General features: G+C 40.2%; 1 protein-coding gene across 3 annotated transcripts in view; it reads left to right on the plus strand.

Moving 5' to 3' along the window:
• The window catches only part of wwtr1 (WW domain containing transcription regulator 1), a 32,285-nt gene extending 19,706 nt beyond the window's left edge, over positions 1-12,579 (plus strand). The window contains exons 3-8 of one of the 3 annotated variants that reach the window (XM_080429832.1): positions 932-1,033; positions 6,467-6,703; positions 7,606-7,712; positions 8,657-8,775; positions 10,168-10,283; positions 11,835-12,579. In XM_080429832.1, coding sequence (XP_080285958.1) covers positions 932-1,033; positions 6,467-6,703; positions 7,606-7,712; positions 8,657-8,775; positions 10,168-10,283; positions 11,835-12,025 — 872 coding nt within the window. In that variant the 3' untranslated portion in view covers positions 12,026-12,579. The remainder of the gene's footprint in view (positions 1-931; positions 1,034-6,466; positions 6,704-7,605; positions 7,713-8,656; positions 8,776-10,167; positions 10,284-11,834) is intronic. The other 2 variants (XM_080429833.1, XM_080429834.1) reach the window with 2 other exon arrangements.
• The last annotated feature ends 6,318 nt before the right edge of the window (positions 12,580-18,897 follow it).

Here is an 18,897-nt window from a genome sequence, read left to right on the forward strand (position 1 = left end):
AAAACTACACTCACAGTTTGATCTCAAGTGTCTTTTAATTCACTTCCGCTTCAATTCACTTCTGTGTCAATTTTTATTATCTACTTCTATGGTTACATTTTGGATTACACTGTGAGCGTTGTTTTGGAGTTTATAACCAGATTGCTGATATAGTTTAGCTGTTTTTAATCTTGGCCTCAATTTACTTTAATTCATCCCGTAGTTTCTTATTTTGGGGATTCTTCATTCACCGTACAAAAAATGTTGTACAAATGAAAACTCTCCTTCACAGGGTGAGTAAACGATAGTTACTATCGATAGTTACGATAGATAAGTCTTTTTTTTTTGTGAACTACTGCTTTTACTAAAGTGTCCACAGTTTTGCTATGCAATGTTTTGTTACACTGTGCTATGGAGCGCAAGAATGAACGCAAGGAGTTTTGCAGGTCACTGAGGATTTCTACCATGATTTGCCCAGATGGAATCCTATTTTTTTTTGTGTGTGTCCGTGTGTCCGTAGTTGGAGAAAGAGTGAAGGTGTAAAAGATGTGCTTGGTCTTTGCCTTTTTTTTTACCATTGTGGTGTCTTAACTTTTTAAAAGTGTATTACGGGATGCCAGCTGTGTTCATCAAACATCGCCACATTCCTGTTGCACTCTACTGTCCAAATAAGTAGATCGCAATGAAAGTAATCTTATTAAAAAGTAGGTCAGGTAGAACCAGAGCTTAAAACTTCACCATCCTAGATCTGTGCAAAATGGCCAGTGCTGTGGGTGACCCTATTCAACAAGTATTACTCCACAGCATCACTGACAGACTGACTGGTTGTCTGACTGACGTTTACTTACTGACTGACTGTGGCTCTCTTGGAAAAGTAGTACTTTTGGTGTGAATGGCTGGCTGTCTGTCTGTCTGTATGTCTGTCTGGCTGACTATCTGACTGCCCGTCCAGGGGACTTACCGGCTGGTTGGGAGCAGGCGGTCAGCCCTCAGGGAGAGACCTACTACATTGACCACAAAACACACTCCACTTCCTGGCTCCACCCAAAACTCTGTAAGTAACCAATCCCTGAGAGCACCCCTGCCCCCACCAAACAATCAACCAATCACTGGTCCGCAAAGCTCCATCCACCTGCCCTCCCCCTCCCGCTCCCCTGCGTCCTTGGAGGAAAAGTGAGGAAGGGACGGTTTTGTCCTGGGAATCGGTTAAACCCATGCAAATAAAATGATACAAATAGAGTTTTTTCTGCAATATCTCGTGTTACTTTTCCGACGTATTTACACTGCATTCCAGCCCTACTACTGTAGTTTTGTTGCTGTGTTCATTAACCCTTTTAGACCTGGAACACACGTTGTTATACCTTTTCTTAGTTTTTCAGAAAATAAGGGGGTTCTAAAGGGGGGGGGGGTGTCTAAAGGGGGTTAATATGTACTGTCCCGTCCAAATAAACTAATTAAGTAAGTAAGAGAAATGCTAAACTCAGTAGTATGGAGTCTCTACAACCTACTTAATACTAGTAGACCACATTATGTTTTTGTCGAGTGTCTGGAGTTGAAACCTACCTGAAACTAGATTTTGGTTGCTAACCTATAAAGGCCTGTATTAATTGCTTTGAATCTTTTTTTTCTTCAAAAGTACAATGTTTAAAGACTAATATACTTTTATTTCGTTTTTCCAAATATAATGGTGTATGGTGGGTGCTTCTTCAATACTTTTTTAATAATACCAGAAATACTGGATTCTGATTGACAAAGACACCCAGTTACCATGATTCAAATGAGGAAACTGCTAAATGGAGAGAGGCATCACAGTATGTTCATCAACTCACTGAATGCCTCTGCCAGTCTCAGACAGCCTGTTGGGAAGATTATTATTATTTTTTTTACATTGATAAATGTATTAATATTTAAATCACAACAACAGCACCCCTTGATCCCAAACTCTCTGGAAATGCGTTTATTTACTATTATTTAACAGTTAGCAATCAAATTTAATTATGCACAGTACAATCCTCCATCCATTCTTGCATGTGGCGATAAATTAACAGTGAGAATGTTGCTGAGTAGGAAGTAAAAATGGAATTCCTGGAGATGCCACAATGTCCAGACCCCTCGTTGTCACACCTTTTATGGAAATGAGCTGGACAATGTTTCCTGGATCCAAGGATATAAAAAAAAAAACTAGCACAACATATTTTCCTCCTACTCCAAAAAAGTTGTCACGTTACTGTACCTTCCTCTCTTCTCCTCCATGCTTGGCTCTTCCCCTAGCCCTTTAACCAATCACCAGCACTGATTACCTAATCAATCATCTAATTATGTTTTAATTATGCTGTTGCGACATACAGCTGAAGTAGCCGAAGATGAGGATGGTTACACCCTCCAACCCCCCCAACGTTGATCTCACCCCTTCTTGCCAGTGATGTAACTTAGCCACAGCCTGCCACCCCCGTTTTGATCGCCTAACCGTGTGCGTGTATGTGTGCATATGTGTGCATGCACGCGCGTACATGTGTGTGTCCTGAGGCTGTCTGTGGAGAATGCCTGTGCGTGAGAAGAGTGTTGTGACCTCTGCCAGACTGCCTTACACACATACACACACACACACACACACACACACACACACACACACACACACACACACACACACACACACACACACACACACACACACACACACACACACACACACAAGTGTAATGTGTAGCAGATTTTTCCTGTGTTGCCAGTGTTGGCCAGCTGACACTGCTGACAAGAAGAACGGAACAACGCTGGCTTTGTCTGTCTCTCTTTCTCTCTCTCTCTCTCTCTCTCTCTCTCTGCTCTTTTACTCTCTTTGTTTGTTTCTGTATTTGTATTTTTCTCTCTATCGCAGGTTTCTCTCTAGCTCCACAGTCGCTGAACATGGCTGCACAGACCAAGTTGAGGAGAGTAGATGGGTGAAAACGGAGGGAAAGAGAGAGAGAAGAACAAATGTAGGCAGAGAGAAGGAAAGAGTGCTATACAGAGAGGCAGATAGGGAAGGAGAGAGAGGGAAAGTGCTAGAGAGAGAGAGACAGATAGGGAAGGACTTAGAGAGAGGGAAAGAGTACTAGAGAGAGGGAGAGAGAGAGAGAGAGAGGAGTGTTCTGAAGAAAAGCCTGCTGGTATTCCCAGAAGTTTAGTGTGAGGAATGTGACATCACTTCCTGTTATTGGTTTAGCCCTGGAACAGAATGAACCTAGAGACCTATAATTTTCATGACCACCAGCCAAATACCGGTGCATTTTGGTGGTGAATGAGGATGCCGGACCCATTCTACTAGCCACTCTGGCACGTAAATTTGAATCTGGATTTGTTGTTCTTAGAAGGACTTTTGGCTGCAGCATTTTCCACATTTGAATCCACCAGCCACTGTGGACGAAGAACATACTTCCATTATCATAATCTGTTACGTATTGCAATATCAAAGACGTACTATAAAGTAGGATGAAAGTACAAAGAACAAGAAAGAGATGGCTGAGTTCACCTGGCAGACATTGTTGCGTCTAGTTGCCGACAGCATGCTCTGTTCTGTACTCTTGGCCTTCTATCTGCTCATCTGGGGCTGATTTATAATAACACACACATATACACACAAGCACACAGAAAGACACGCACCGACAGATAAGAGAGAGAGCGACACAGATAGATAATATCACAGGGCTGAAGTAGACTTCAGTAACAGTGGGTCAGTCCTGGTTGTACAAGATTTGTGTTTTGTATTGTACAGATCAAAAATGACCCCCTTTCACACTTGGCTTCAAAGAGAGCAGGTGTATCGGTTTAGTTTCTTATTATCCTATATTATGTATTCTAAGAAAATATAGCCTTGTGTCGGCTCAAAAAGGTGAGCTAACTGGGTAAACTGGCTTTTGGCTGTTTATCTTCCAGAACATCCCTTGTTTTGTTTGACTGTCAGTCAGCGCCATGTGTTTGCTCACGTAGGTGGTAAACCGCTTCATACAGTGACCAGGCCTTTGTTGCATGGGACATGAACACTTCCAAGATTATCATGTGACTCATATTGGGGATGTATGTAATGCCCAGTAGTGAAGTTGTATTGTTATATTGTTGTATTTCTTAAGCAGTGGTCAGCAGCACACAATGACTGAGTCATTGACTGGCAATGATGCTTTCACAATACTGTATTTGTGAAACAGTCAGTGTAACTCCTGCAATCGGCCCCCCACAACAAAACCATGGCAGATTTGAAACCTAAAAGTTAAAATAATCCCCAAGCAGAACAGCACCACTGATTCTGCTGAACACTGCTATGAGGAGCAATACTGGGGCTAGCTAATGGTTAGCTTCTATAGTCTCATGGCAAGGTTTGTAAAAAGATTTAGCTTAGCTCATTCTTCCCTTGACATTTGGACAGCCAACTAGGATAATTACATTCAACAGCAAACATGTTGTACTGCACTTTTGCATCAGTAGAGATGAGTTTTGTGGCTCATTGTGCTACCGGGTTTGAATAGCATCTTTGAGCAGCCAGTTGTTTGGTGTGCTCCTTTCAGTGAGTCTATTACCTGGGTTTCTTCACCTTTTATTAGGCAGGATATCCTCTGAGCCAAGCAAATGAACTATCTTAACCCTTTAAGACCGGGAAAGCATCTGTGTCATTTTAAGATTTCCTTGGCATTTTTTTTTTAAATTCTTGAAAAGTTGTGCAAATCTTTGAATATATATATAGTTTTTAAACAAAAAATGTAACTCTAATATTTGCTTCTGGGGTCCCTTGAAACTAAATATTTTGAGATGCATATCATTTTGGGGGTCCTTGACATGAAAAAGTTAGATCACCACTGATATAGCAACATACTGTTACGGTGCGTTTTAACAGCATGCGATTCAGGATAGTATTTTCCGGAAGTGCATTATATGTCTATGAGAGCCGGCAACTTCTGGCGATAGGGCGAAGTGGGCGGGGGGGCGATGAAAGATGGATTTTCTTTATCTTTTGGACGATATCGCCCGAGAGTCGCCCGCTGTTAAAATGTACTGGAACGTTTTACTGAACGTAAAATGTTCCTGGATTTAGAAAACATTTTTAGTATTTGGCCGCGGACCCCCATCTCAAAATGTATAGTTCCAGGGTCCCCCCCCCCCCAGAAGCAAAGGTTTGAGTTAAAACATGTTGCTTTAAAAAATATATATATTCAAAGATTTGCACAAATGTTCATGATTCTTTTTTATACAGCAGTATGAGCTTGTATATCTGCTATTTTTGAATTGCCAAAGAAATCTTAAAAATGACACAGATGCGTTCCCGGTCTTAGTGGATTAATGTCGAGACCCACATTGAGTAGATGTTGTATATTAACCCATTAAGACCTGGAACGCATCTGTGTCAACTGTGAAACTTGAGGACGTAGGATGTAGTCTCTTCACTCTGGGACCCAGGCTCTTTATGTAAACGCTGCTTTTATCTGGGGACTGTAACCCATTATTGGTGCTGAGATAGTATTGACTGATTTCTGTCATAGTGATGTTTAGTCAGTTAATGAAACACCTGAAGATCTGTGTCTCGTAATGATTTTCTGATCAGGAGCTAACTGATGATTAACAGACTGGACACATTAACGTCACAAACTGGATACATTAACATCACAGTGGCCACAACAGGTAGTCAAATATTCATCTTTTTCAATATTTTCAGACCATGCAGGGACACATGGCACTGAATTCCAAGGCATTCCTACTGTAATTATTGAAGGCTGGGTCATGTAAAGGCTCATAGAATCATACAAGAGGAGGAAGCTAAAAATAAGAAGCAAACTAAGTTAGCTATGAGGGGGGATGCATGATAAAAGGCTTGTTTATTATACATTTTATTTTAACCCATTTAAACCGGGAACGCATCTGTGTAACCACTTAAAACATTATTTTATACTTTGGCTATTAAAAAATAGCAGATATACAAGCTCATTGTGCGGAACCGAGTGCCGTGCTATGAGCTTGTAGATCTGCCATTTTTGAAAAACCTTGAAAATGTGTGCAAATCTTTGAATATATATATTTTTTTTGAAGCGAACATTTTTAACTCAAATCTTTGCTTCTGGGGAGGTCTCTGGAACAAAATATTTGAGATGGGGTCTGCGGCCAAATACATTTGATTTTGGGGGTCCTTGACATGAAAAAGTTTGAGAACCACTGATATACTGTAGTAACATACGTTTTTCAGAAAACTGTTAGGATTTAGAAGACATTTTGTAGAATCGGAACCTCAGGCCTTAATGGGTTAATCAAGTTACTTGTTAAAATGCAGTTGGGACGTAGATTTCCTGGACCTTTTGAGTGCTACTACAACACTTAACCTCAGTCCACACAACACACCATTCTCAGGCCCACCACCCCGAACGCTGTCGTTCGATCATTCATCCAAGTCCACTTTGAACGCAAATTCAATCTCTTTTCCTTTATCGCCCCCTCTTCTCTCCCTCTCTCCCTTTCGTTCCCTTCCCAGTGTTGCAGCAACACCATCAACAGTCTCAACCACATCAGCATCCGCCGCCACAGCACCATCACCACCTCCAACAGCAGCAGCAGCAGATGCAGGTCCAGCAGCAGGTCCCTGCTCAGGCCCTGAGCTCACCTGGCAGCCTGGCCCCGCAGCACAACTCTGCCGGGGCCATGATGAGTCTGGGAGGAGGGCCTCTGGTGGCTGGCGCCAGTGGAGTTAGTGGGGCGAGCAGTGTTCAAGGTAAGTTCACTTGAGGTGAAGTCTTTGTATTGATCCATTAAGATTTAAAAAATGACACAGAAGGCATCTGTGTCATTTTTAAGATTTCTTTGGCTATCCAAAGATAGCAGATATACAAGCTCACAGCGCAGCACTCTTCTTGGAAAATGGGTGCAAATCTTTGAATATATATATATATATTTTAAAGCGAACATTTTTAACTCCGATCTGTGCTTCTGGGGGTCCCTGGAACAACATATTTTGAGATGGGGGTCCGCGACCAAATACATATCATTTTGGGGGTCCTTGACATGGAAAAGTTGGAGCACCACTGATATAGCAACATACTGTTAGGATTTAGAAAACATTTTTAGATACGTATTTGGCCGTGGACCCCCATCTCAAAAATATATATTTAAAGATTTGCACAAATGTTCACGATTTTGCTAAAATAGCAGATCTACAAGATTATAGCGTGGCACCGAGTGCTGAGAGCTTGTAAATCTGCTCTTTTTGAATAGCCAAAGAAATCCAAAGTGACAGATGCGTTCCTGGATTGAATGGGTTAACAACAGGTATGATGACATTGAGAGACGTGACACTTTTAAACCCCCCAGTGATTTTAATATGAAAAATAAATTCATTGTTTTTCTTTTTTTACACAAATACGATGCTTCCAAGTTCCTATTATTTACTTTTGAAAACTTGTGAGGCTCCATGAGGCTAATTGATAATACTCTGTTGCTCATCAAAAGAGACTTATTTTCCAAAGGCTTTTTATTTATTAATTTATTTTTCTGTTGAAAATATGTAATTTCTGTCGTGTGACATTTATGGAAAAGGCCATGGGATGAAGTATTAAATGATCTCTCAGGGTTTGCTCATAGATTAGAAGTGACGAACAGGTCGGTTTCCTCTCTCAGGTGGAGTGAATGCTGTTGGTGTCAGCCAGCAGCAGAAGATGAGACTTCAGAGGATCCACCTTGAGAGAGAGAGGATCCAGAGGAGACAGGAGGAACTCATGAGACAGGTGACTTACACACATGCGCACAATACACACACACACACACACACACACACACACACACACACACACACACACACACACGCAGATCACGCACGCATGCTCTTAATATGCCCCCCCCCCAAAAAAACATCATGATGTGAATTCCATAAATATTATGATTATGTTTTCAATGGCAGTATGATACATATACATGTATGCACGTACATGGACTTTGTATAAGCAGCAAAGTCCATAGCAGGCTCGTGGTATATCACTGAGTACATCATGTAAACACTTTTTAAAGGATTGCAGTCTTCTGCGGTTCTGATAACATGAATTCTCAAACTGTAATCTCCCTCGTATTTAATTAATCATGCAACTACCCCCCTCCCCTGCCCACACACACACGCACGCACGCACGCACGCACGCACGTACATAACCAGCCATGTGAACAACCATACCACATGATTATGCACATGAACACACACAGATGGAGCATACAACGACGTCCTTATGCGCCACACACACACACACACACACACACACACACACACACACACACACACACACACACACACACACACACACACACACTGACTCACAAGCACACACACTGACTCACAAGCACACATGCAGTCACTGTATACACACACTTGAATGTATACACATTCTCGCGTGAAGACGTTCTCTCAAAGACTAAGACGGTGACCTCATCCAGGAAGTGTTTATCTTACCCAGAAGTTATTGGCTGGCCTGGAAGGAAGTTTGAGAAAGAAAGAAACAGTGTAAAGGAAGAGAACACAGATTATAGTGTTAGTGTTGTTGTTATTCTGTTAGGAAAAAATAATTTAGTTTAACAGTAAACCCAGCCTGTGGATTTATAATCTGTTCTGTTCTCTCCTCTCCTCTCTTTTCCTATCCTCTCCTCCTCTCCTTTCCTCCCTCTCCTCTCTTACCTTCCCCTCAGGAGGTGGCGCTATGTAGACAGCTCCCAATGGAAGGAGACAATTTGGGTTCATCGCTGACCCCTGCTGGTGCCAGTCAGAACAACATGCCAGCCAACAGCTCAGACCCCTTCCTAAACAGGTAAATGCAGCCATGGTGTAAAAAATATGAACAGTCTATATCCAGAACAAAGATCACAGTCACTGAACCACCTTTTATTCACTATTACTCTTGCTTCGACTGATTGGATTGTTGCTGCAAACCCAAGAGGTTTACTCTCTCGTGCTTGTATAATGGGAGGTATGTAATGAAGAAACTTGAGTCTTGAATGAAAGGACATATGCAGAAGCTTCTGTACACCAGTTACTACAAAATGTTGTGGGTTTAACAGAAGAAGAATGGAATGTACAAGCTCATGTTATTCCTCTGATAGGCAATTTAGTTAACAATAGCAACCATATTAAACCTCATTACAACCAGTGGTGGAAGAAGTACACTGATTATTTTTTTTCTAAAGTAAAAGTGATATATATACTTAACCCATTAAAACCGGGAAAGCATGCGTGTCATTTTAGATTTTAACAATAACAATCTTGAAAGTAAATGAAAGAAAATGTTTGAATAATTTTTAATTACAAAAAAGTGTGAGAACTACTGGTTTAGAAGGCATTTGTAGAATCGACCTCAGGTCTTAATGGGTTAAAGTACCAAAAGTAAAAGTACTTATTATGCAGAATGGCCCATTTCATAATAATAATATTGGATTGTAATAGTAATGCATTAATGTGTTCATCACTTTAATGTTGCAGCTGAGGGGCAGATTTTAATTACTTCATGTGCTTCTGGGTAGATTAACCTATAAATCATCATAATTTATATGTTAACACATGCACTGCCAGGGGCTTTCTAATGCTGGCAGGTAGCTTCTGCCAGCATTTTTAAGCATTCTGACACATTTTTCAAGAACCACAGAATATTTATCACCTTTAAAATTAGGCATTTACAAAATGACACTGGGAAAAAGGGGTTACCTTATCAACTGAGGGAAAACTTTTAACAACTATGTAATATCTCAATTTTGCAGCAATTTACAGTGGCAAAAACTTTTTTCTCATAGACCTATGCCTAGAGTATACCTATTAGTTTGAATGTCTCGCGTAACCAGACGGTTACAGACCTTCACCTACTACTGATATATCTTGTGACATTTAAACATGTCATTCAACCACATTTTTTTACCCCCTACATTCAATGTAGGGGGTCTAAACTGGTTGGAAACAATTTGAAAATAGATAAAAACTGCATTGCAGAACCAAAGCAAAGACTATAGGGTTGTCCTTCATATTGGGATGGTATCAGGACTGGTTTTCAAAGCAGTCCGCAGAGGTTTGTTTGCCTAGCCCCCTACATTGAATTTAGATTTCCCCAGATGTATCGGTAGGTCGGACATCTTAGCTCGTCTGGCAATGCAAGAATAGAATTGAGCCATCCATTTTTAGGATTACATAAAATGTATGTTTGTCTCTTCCTCAGTGGCCATTTCCACCACTCCAGAGAGCAGAGCAGTGACAGTGGATTGGGTTTGGGTTGTTACAGCATCCCGACAACACCTGAAGACTTCCTAAATAACATGGAGGAGATGGACACAGGTACGTCATACACACACTGGTTTTGCGAACATTTGGGGTCATTGCATTGCCATTCATTCCATATCCCTTAACCAATCCAACATTAACCTTAACCCATACAGATACATTCCTAACCCTTACCGTGTGAAACTGCAATAAAATCAAACACTATTTTCATCCCCAATTAGGGGATACATGAGTCCCCCAATCAAGTATTTTGATGGCCAGAACTTGCCCCAAAATGACTGACACACACACACACACACACACACACACACACACACACACACACACACACACACACACACACACACACACACACACACAGTGTGGGTGAGAGTGGATGTCTTGCATAGTTTCCTCTAGGGATGTGAAATTTTTTTTTTTGACTCATGCTCGTCTCGACCCTAAAAATAGAAATAGAAGAAAAAGATTTTCTTTTTCTTTTTTTCCCCCTTTTTTTAAAATATATTTTTTGTAATGGCTTGTTCAAAAACATTAATATTAACGTTGCTGTTCCAAAAAAAAATCCAAAATAGCCAGTTCAAAATGTAAAAAATGATCAAATGTTTTCCAAATGGGAGAGGAACGGTGTGTGTGTCTGTTTGTCCGGTCTGGTCGTGTGCGCACCGACTAGTCCTTCTTGTGCATGCTTGAAAGCCTGTTTGGAAATGGCAGCTTCACATAAGAGTGCGGTGTGGGATGATTTTGTCAAGATTGACGATAAAACAGTGCAATGCAAATTGTGCAGCACAAAGTATGCGTATCACTCGTCGTCAACATCAGTGACGTCAAATCACATTTAAGCGAGACACCCGGTCCCAAAGCTGTCACCCAAGAAAGCAGAACTTCACCGTGAAACCTCGCCATTGTGATGACCGGCGGGCGGAAAAGATCACTGATTTGACAGCCAAGATGATAGTTATTATGCCTATAATTAGCGTGTTTTAGGGCGAGCACTCTTCAGAAGTTGCGGTGCCTAAAGGAACGCTCAGTTTGGCTCTCCACTTAACTGCTGCGCAGCAACAACAACAAAAAATCAGAAAAAGAAAAATCGATCGACACATCGATTATTGCCCTCGACGCGTCGACTCGCGAAATATCAGTCGTTTCACATCCCTAGTTTCTTCTGCCGTTGGTGTGTGAATGTGTGTGTGTGTGAGTGGGTGAATGTAATGCACATTGTAAATCGCTTTGGATAAAGGGGCTATATAAATGCACCATTTACCATTTATTTGAACACACACACACAGGTTTTGATCTATTGTACTTTCTATGTATTCACATTCATCAGTGGTGTAAAGTAACTACGTACATTTACTCAAGTACTGTACTTAAGTACAATTTTGAGGTACTTTTACTTTACTGGAGTATTTCCAATTGTCTATACTTTTACTTCTACTCCACTACATCTCAGAGACAAATGTTGTACTTTTATTCCACTACAATTATTTGAAAACTTTAGTTACTTTGCAAATTATTACATTATAAAACATACATTAACCACTTTAAGTACTTTTTCCACCACCGTTTCACAATGGTGTATATTTATTCGTCTCCTCTTTTCCTCAGGTGAGTCCCTGGCGCAGGGTACTCTGAACATACCCGGCGGGGCTCAGCCCAGCCGCTTCCCCGATTTCCTCGATTCACTTCCTGGAACCAACGTTGACCTGGGAACCCTGGAGGGATCGGACCTCATGCCCATCCTCAACGACGTGGAGTCAGTTCTCAACAAGGCCGAACCTTTCCTCACCTGGCTGTAGACACACATTGACACACACACAACAACACATTATGCATAAACACTGTACATAAGGTCAGAATTATACACTCAAATGTTCATCGCGCCGATGCATGCACATTTTATTTTTTATTTTTTACAACTAGCTGCATTACACTAAGAATGGACACACACACACACACACACACACACACCTCCAACCACGCAGCAAAGAGGACAGAGCACTTTGTTAACAGCTTTAATACCATTCTGCACTTTGTTCTCTGCTGGGTATGTCTGAATATCATGGAGTTAGGTATAGGCTGGGATAACAACAGCAGATAGACAGAGTTAACCACTTAAGCCCTATTTCAAAGATTGTGAAAATAGTCAATCTACAAGTAGACAATCTACAAGTAGATCTGCTAATTTTTTTTAATACATTTTATTTCATTTTATTTTCATGAAATGACCAAAATAGGGATGCCAGGTTGAAAGTGGTTAATAAGCAATGGCGAATGAATTATGAGGGACAAGTTGGTTAAAGGAGTACTTCACTTCTATCATTTAATCAACCCTGTTTAGTTTTAAAAAGTACGTTTTCTAAAGCATGAAGTGATGTTTTAGAAGCAGCGATATACTGGATACAAGACACAAGAGTGTTGTTTTGGAGTTCAGATTTTTTTATTGTATTTTTAGATTTTTTACTTCAATTCATCAAGTATGTTCTTATTTTTGGGGGATTCTTCATTCTCCGTAAAGGAATGTTATACAAACGAAAAATTCTATTCAACCCATCACAGGGTGAGTAATGATAGGAAAAAAAGTAATTTGTTTTGTGTCAAGTACTCCTTTAAACTCTGTCCATCCATTTGTCTATTGCAAAACCAAAGCCAGATGAATATAGTGTATTTGGTTTCATGGTCAATAGACTGAGTCCCTCCTGGGGTCCCATATAGTGATGTGAATACAGCTCATATCTCTGTCATTTGTTGTCCCTGGTACTGTGCACATAATGTTGCAGTACCATGTCTATCCACGAGAGGGGGACATTGCCATAGCTGCCAGAGTTCTAAGATGGCAGCAGAGTGCAGAGGCAGTTGTAAAATGGCCTCCTATGAGTGTCAGCAGCCTCTGCAGCTGTTAACCAAGTCTAGCTCAACCAACCCAGCCAAGCACTGTGACTTTCAGTGGAAAGCTGAGGGAAAACGCTCCATGATTCCCTTTGTTAAAACTGAACAAAAAGTGCTTGCATATATTTACCAATCAGCCAAAGGGGGACTGCTTTCCCATGTTTAAGCGAGCTTTCTAGGCTTACCAGGCGTTAGTGGGAGCAGATTTTAGGCGTAGCAGTCCTTCTCCGCTATACTAAAGCTAAACATATAATAGCCAGTCAGATCAAAGCAAGGTTTTTATACCAAATATGTATTTCCTGTTTCCTGTTGTTGAGACTATCTATGTATCATTAAACAAAAGCTTTAAATGGTCAAACCAATACTACTATTGATCATAAAAAGAGAATGATGTTTTGATGAGGGTAAAGTAGCCATGTGAACAAGCAGCCATGTTGTTCTTGAAACTAGACTTTAGTGTTTTATACTCTTTTATACTCCTTCCTACAGTATTCTGTATTATTATAATTATCCTACTGTAAATTCAAGAGTTCAGTTAGCCTAGAATGGGTTGTTATTACAGTATTCTGTGAACTTCTAGGTTTCCCCAAATGCAACAGAGATCCAATTTGCATCTTTGGCCCACTGGTTTATAGAGGAAAACCCAATTTCCCAATTTGTTCTATATGAAAATTGTCAACAAAAGAGGATCTTTGTCCCGTTGATTTTCAGTGAAAACGTTATTTTTTTATCCCACTGGTTCTCAGCGGCGCAACATTTATATCCTGTTGACTATGGAGCAGAATCATCAGCGATGTTAATAAAATTTTGGAAACCACAAGGCCTGTTTTCTATACTGTAATCTGAAGTCTAGAGAGGTTGCATACACCGCTGTAGGACTTACATTACTAGAGGTTGTATTTTTAGTATTTATCGAGATCTATAATTCTTTTTTGTTTTGTTTTTTGTTTTTATAGAGATTTGTTGTTTTTTAATGAAATTGAGATTTCTAAGCACTACCAATCGGAGATGGCTTGACAAGTCATTTGATCAAGAAGTGTTTGACAGTCACATGATCAATCAGAAAGTGAGCGTGTTGGTGTTGATTACTAGTAGAAGACCAGGGTGAACTTTCAGTCAGCCAGCAAGGACCTGTTAAGGGCAGTACATAGAGGAACATCTGACGGATACATTTTTCATGCAAGCTCTAGTGACTCGTAAATACACAGCAAAATCTTTAACTTTTGAGACTGTAATACTCCCAGTTACATTAACACTCTTGGGTTGTGCTGTGTATCGGATAAGTCTGCTATACCAGTCAAAATGGAGCTAATCTTATTACCATTGACAAGAGCTGCAACCTTGTCAAGTTTTTCAAAAAAAGATAAGACCATAATTTGAATTCTGGATAGGTAAGACTGATCCCAGCTGATTGGAATGACCACAGGGCTTTTTTATTGTGAGAGGCTAAGGCTTTATGGTAACGGTTTTCTTTTATATATAAGCTTGTTTAAAAAAGAAAACGGCCACTGAGAAGGTTCTATTTCCAGAAACATGTTGAACAGTGTTGACCTCGATTGCCATATTGTTTCCTGGTTTTCTGCTCTGGATAGTATGTTATAGCTGAACATGATTGGCGACATCGCCCATCAGCCGCAAATTATGCGTTGACATGACAGCTAGAATCTATTGAAATCAGTGACAGTAGCATGGCGATGATGTATTTGCAAGTTTGAACGCAGAGTAAGTATTGTGGTTCTTTTTGGCTTGTTGCTGTTCTTATGATACTGTTACAGGTCAGAGGCATAGGCAGACGGAGCTTAAATTTGTCAATTTTTAGTGGCACTCTACAATTCACGTGACGGATGATTTTTTTTTGTTGCTTGGCATCATGCCATCATTACGTTATGGTGGGTTGTGTTTTTAGCTGCCATGCTGAATTGAGTTCACATTCAGCTATATCAGGAATTGCATTTTTATATAATCTTGTGGCAGCCTATGAACAAACAGGTCGCTCTATCACTTCATATTTGAATTGCTTGAACTGAAAGTCAAATAATTTGAACTCTGATTCACAATTAGCATGTGGTTGATATAGTTACCGTGGCAACCATTGTTGTCTACTGTTGATGCTTAGGAGCAAGGCAGTGAGAAAGGCAGTGAAGGTTATTGAAACGCTAGGAGATGAACAGATGAGTGGGGAGGTGGGGTTGAGGAGGGGCCTTGGTTAAGGGTGAACAAGAAATGTGACTTGATAAAAGTGTTAGCATGACAAGTAAAGCTATGTTTTGTGATGTCCTAATGGCAGAGGGAGGGAGGAAAGGAATGTAGGAGAGTAGTAAGGGAGTAGGAGGAGCAGTTTGACACCTGCACTCAAGCGTATGATCAATGTCTTCTGAGTAGTCCTTTGAAAAACATGATGAACTTGACTGGGGAGCTTTGAAGTGTACTGTAGATTGGAGGCTTTGTATCAATCAACCTTTTATTTAAATCTCGGAAATGCATTGAGGGAGTGAGCCTAATTTTCTATGCTGCCGAGTTGCAACAAAACAATATTTGTTCAAAAACAATTGCAATGAAATACAATAAGAGAAAAATAATCAAGTTGTGAAATTGCCTTATTGGTAACAATGAGTCAATCTTTCAAAGTATTTTATGGTTTGTTCCAGGCATGTGGAACATATGTACACATGTAGTAGTAGATGTTGTCTAAATGAGCTAGAGGGAGGTGTGTGGGGTGGGGTGGGGTGGGGTTTGACTGTCATGTGACTACTGGGGGTGGGGCGTTACAGTTGCAGAAGTTAATTAAATTGACCGAGCATTCAGAATGTGCTCAAATCAACATTCCACACAAGATGTGGAATGCCTTTTCTACCCAATTCAGGTTCTATGTGTTCAAATGTTGGGCTAAGAAAATGCCATGCTACTTATTCATGCCCATGTTTCCTTAAAGCAGTGTTTCTTAAGCTATGGGTAAGGACCCAGAATGGGGTGTTTCCCCCTCTTTTTTCTTTTCTTTTTCCTTCTTTTTCTTTTCTTTTCTTTTTTTTTTAGGGTGGGGGGGGGGGTTGAGTCCCAGGGTGAAAGACATTTACTCAGTTTGCTTCCCCATATGACAAGTGAGGAGTACTAGTATGTTTTAATGAGCCTGAGTCTCATGGTGAGAGACTACATTCATTTTAATCCACGTGATGATGAGTACATGTACTGTATTATTGAGCCTGCTTCCCAGACAGATTCTAGGGTGATAAGAGAAACAGGATACTGAGGATAGCCCATTGATATGTCCCGACCCAGAGTTTAAGATCCCCTGCTCTCCAATACTACTGCTTTGTTTTAAGCTAGTCGTTTCCTATATAACTATTACAGGGCTGTACTTTCTTATACTCTGTAGCGCTCCGAGAAGATGATGCAATGTAATGATGTCTGAAATCTCTGAACAAAAAAATAAATAAAATACAAATAAAATGGCATTAAAATTGTATAATTTGTTTAAAAAAACAAAATAAACTGGTCATGACACCACAAAGATGATGTTGCTGTGTCTTTCGTCTCATCCTTTCAAACTCCACCTAAAGCTACATTTTTACTTATTATTTTAGTTGTGTATGAATAAAGCTTTTCTCTTGCCATTCTTTCTTTCATTTTTTTTACAATCTGTTCTCTTAATTGTCTTTTCCATCCTCTGAAGGAAGACAGAAACAAGGACTTTGAGAAGCAATGGCTGTCTCCTGGCTGGGCCCATGAAAGGAGACTGTCCCTACTCCTAGGGTGAAAGATGCTATCTGCTCAAAAATTTCCGTTGGCATAATTGTCTCCGCCAGGCCGACAGGCATGGCGAGAGTATGTTTTACCCCCTGTGTGTGTGTGTGTGTGTGTGTGTGTGTGTGTGTGTGTGTGTGTGTGTGTGTGTGTGTGTGTGTGTGTGTGTGTGTGTGTGTGTGTGTGTGTGTGTGTGTGTGTGTCTGTGAACAGCTAATCTCTGGCACCATTGGCTTGATCGCAGCGAAACTGTGCACACACACTCCCTGGATGCCAGAGCAGAACCTCTGCCCCAAATTTTTCACATGGGCCTTTTATAGCGCCAGGAGGCCGATTTGTGCAAAACACATTTTTGGACAGTACTCCTACATATTTTGTCCAAAAATCCTGTAAATCGGTACACAGTATCTCTATAGTCATTAAACAAAACGTATCTTTCCGATTTTTCATATTCCATCCTCATTGACTAAAATTGGCTTCCAAAGTTTGCAGGAGTACTCAGTTTTGAACAAAATGCCTCAAATCATGAACACAGCATGCAATTTCCGTGAAGTTTTGCACACAGATTCCCACTAGGCCGAGGAAGAAATGCCACTTGAACATTTTCAAATCAGCCTCATGGTGGCGCTATAACAGGCCGATTTGTGTTTTTACCTATAACTGCAAAGATCTGTGTAAAACTTTGTATGCGTGCTCCCTAAAGGCCAAGGAAAAACCTTTGCCTTGCATTTTTCACATCTGCCTTTTATAGCGCCACCAGGAGGCCGACTTATGTAAAACACATTTATGGATATTCATTCTTCAGATTGTATCAAAATTTCACAAAATCGGTGCAAATGATCTCTATAGTCATGTGATCAAGACCGATCTGTTTGATTTTTCATATTCCATCCTGATTGGCTAAGATTGACATCTAAAGTTTGGAGGAGTGGCCCGTTTTCAACAAAATGCCGCAAATCATGAACGCAGTGTCCGATTGCGGTGAAACTTTGCACGCTCATTTGCACTACGTTGAGGAACAAATGCCACCCTTTTAACATTGCCCTATTATAGCGCCACCAGGAGGCCGATTTTTGCAACACTTTTCTTTTTTATATTAGTCCTACAAATTTTGTCCAAACATCATGCAATTCGGTACACATTATCTCTGTAGTCAAGTGATCAAGATGGTTCCGTCCAATTTTCCTATTCCATCCTGATTGGTGAATTCCGAACTGGCGGAGACCTGTGCCTTCTAGTTATCTTCTCAAACTTCTAATTGGTACACAGACTTCTGATTCAATCAATGATATCTTGCGTATTATTTTGCCTCTGCATTATTTTGTTTATTATAGAATTTAAACGCATCCCCCTTTTTTGATACATAAGAAACACCTAAGTTACATTTATGAAGATGGGCTCACAACTCTTGTTCAATTCTCACAGAAATAGTTTATTTCATGTACATTAAAAGGCTGATGTGTGTTTATTTAATGCACTTTAAATAATTTACTTCATGAATCAAACTTCTGTATTTCTGTCAGATATTTTTAATCGTAAACCTTTGCAATAAAGGAAGAGCTGAATCCTGAATGACTGAGCCGCATGTAACTTCAGTCAGAATACTGTTGTGTGTGCAATCCCCTTGTGGACAGCAGGACTTTGCTCAGCTTCACTGAGAACTAACTGATATGAAAATAATATTTGTATATGTTATTACTTTTGTAATACTGCTATGTAAAGGGAAGGTCACAATATACACCTCTGGAGTTTGCATTCAGTGCTGTCGAGTTTAAAGGTAGGGTAAGTGATATTTTTTGGTTAAAACAAAAAGTATTTTGTTAAAAGGTTAAAATACTATATTCTGATAGTAGTCATTGCATAGTAGTCATTGCTATATAGTGTTTTTTCAGTAACAGATGTCTCCCTGAGTCTCCAGCTCTTTAATAAACAGAAAATACATTTTTCGGTAGGTGTCAAAATCTCAGCCAATCAGGAGAAAGTACCAATTTTTAAGCTTAATGTGTATAGTGTTCCAGTTCCAATTTTGTCTGCTCATTTC

Source organism: Gymnoscopelus braueri (assembly GCF_963280865.1).
Source record: "Gymnoscopelus braueri genome assembly, chromosome: 6".
In the NCBI taxonomy this organism is placed as follows: Eukaryota; Metazoa; Chordata; class Actinopteri; order Myctophiformes; family Myctophidae; genus Gymnoscopelus; species Gymnoscopelus braueri.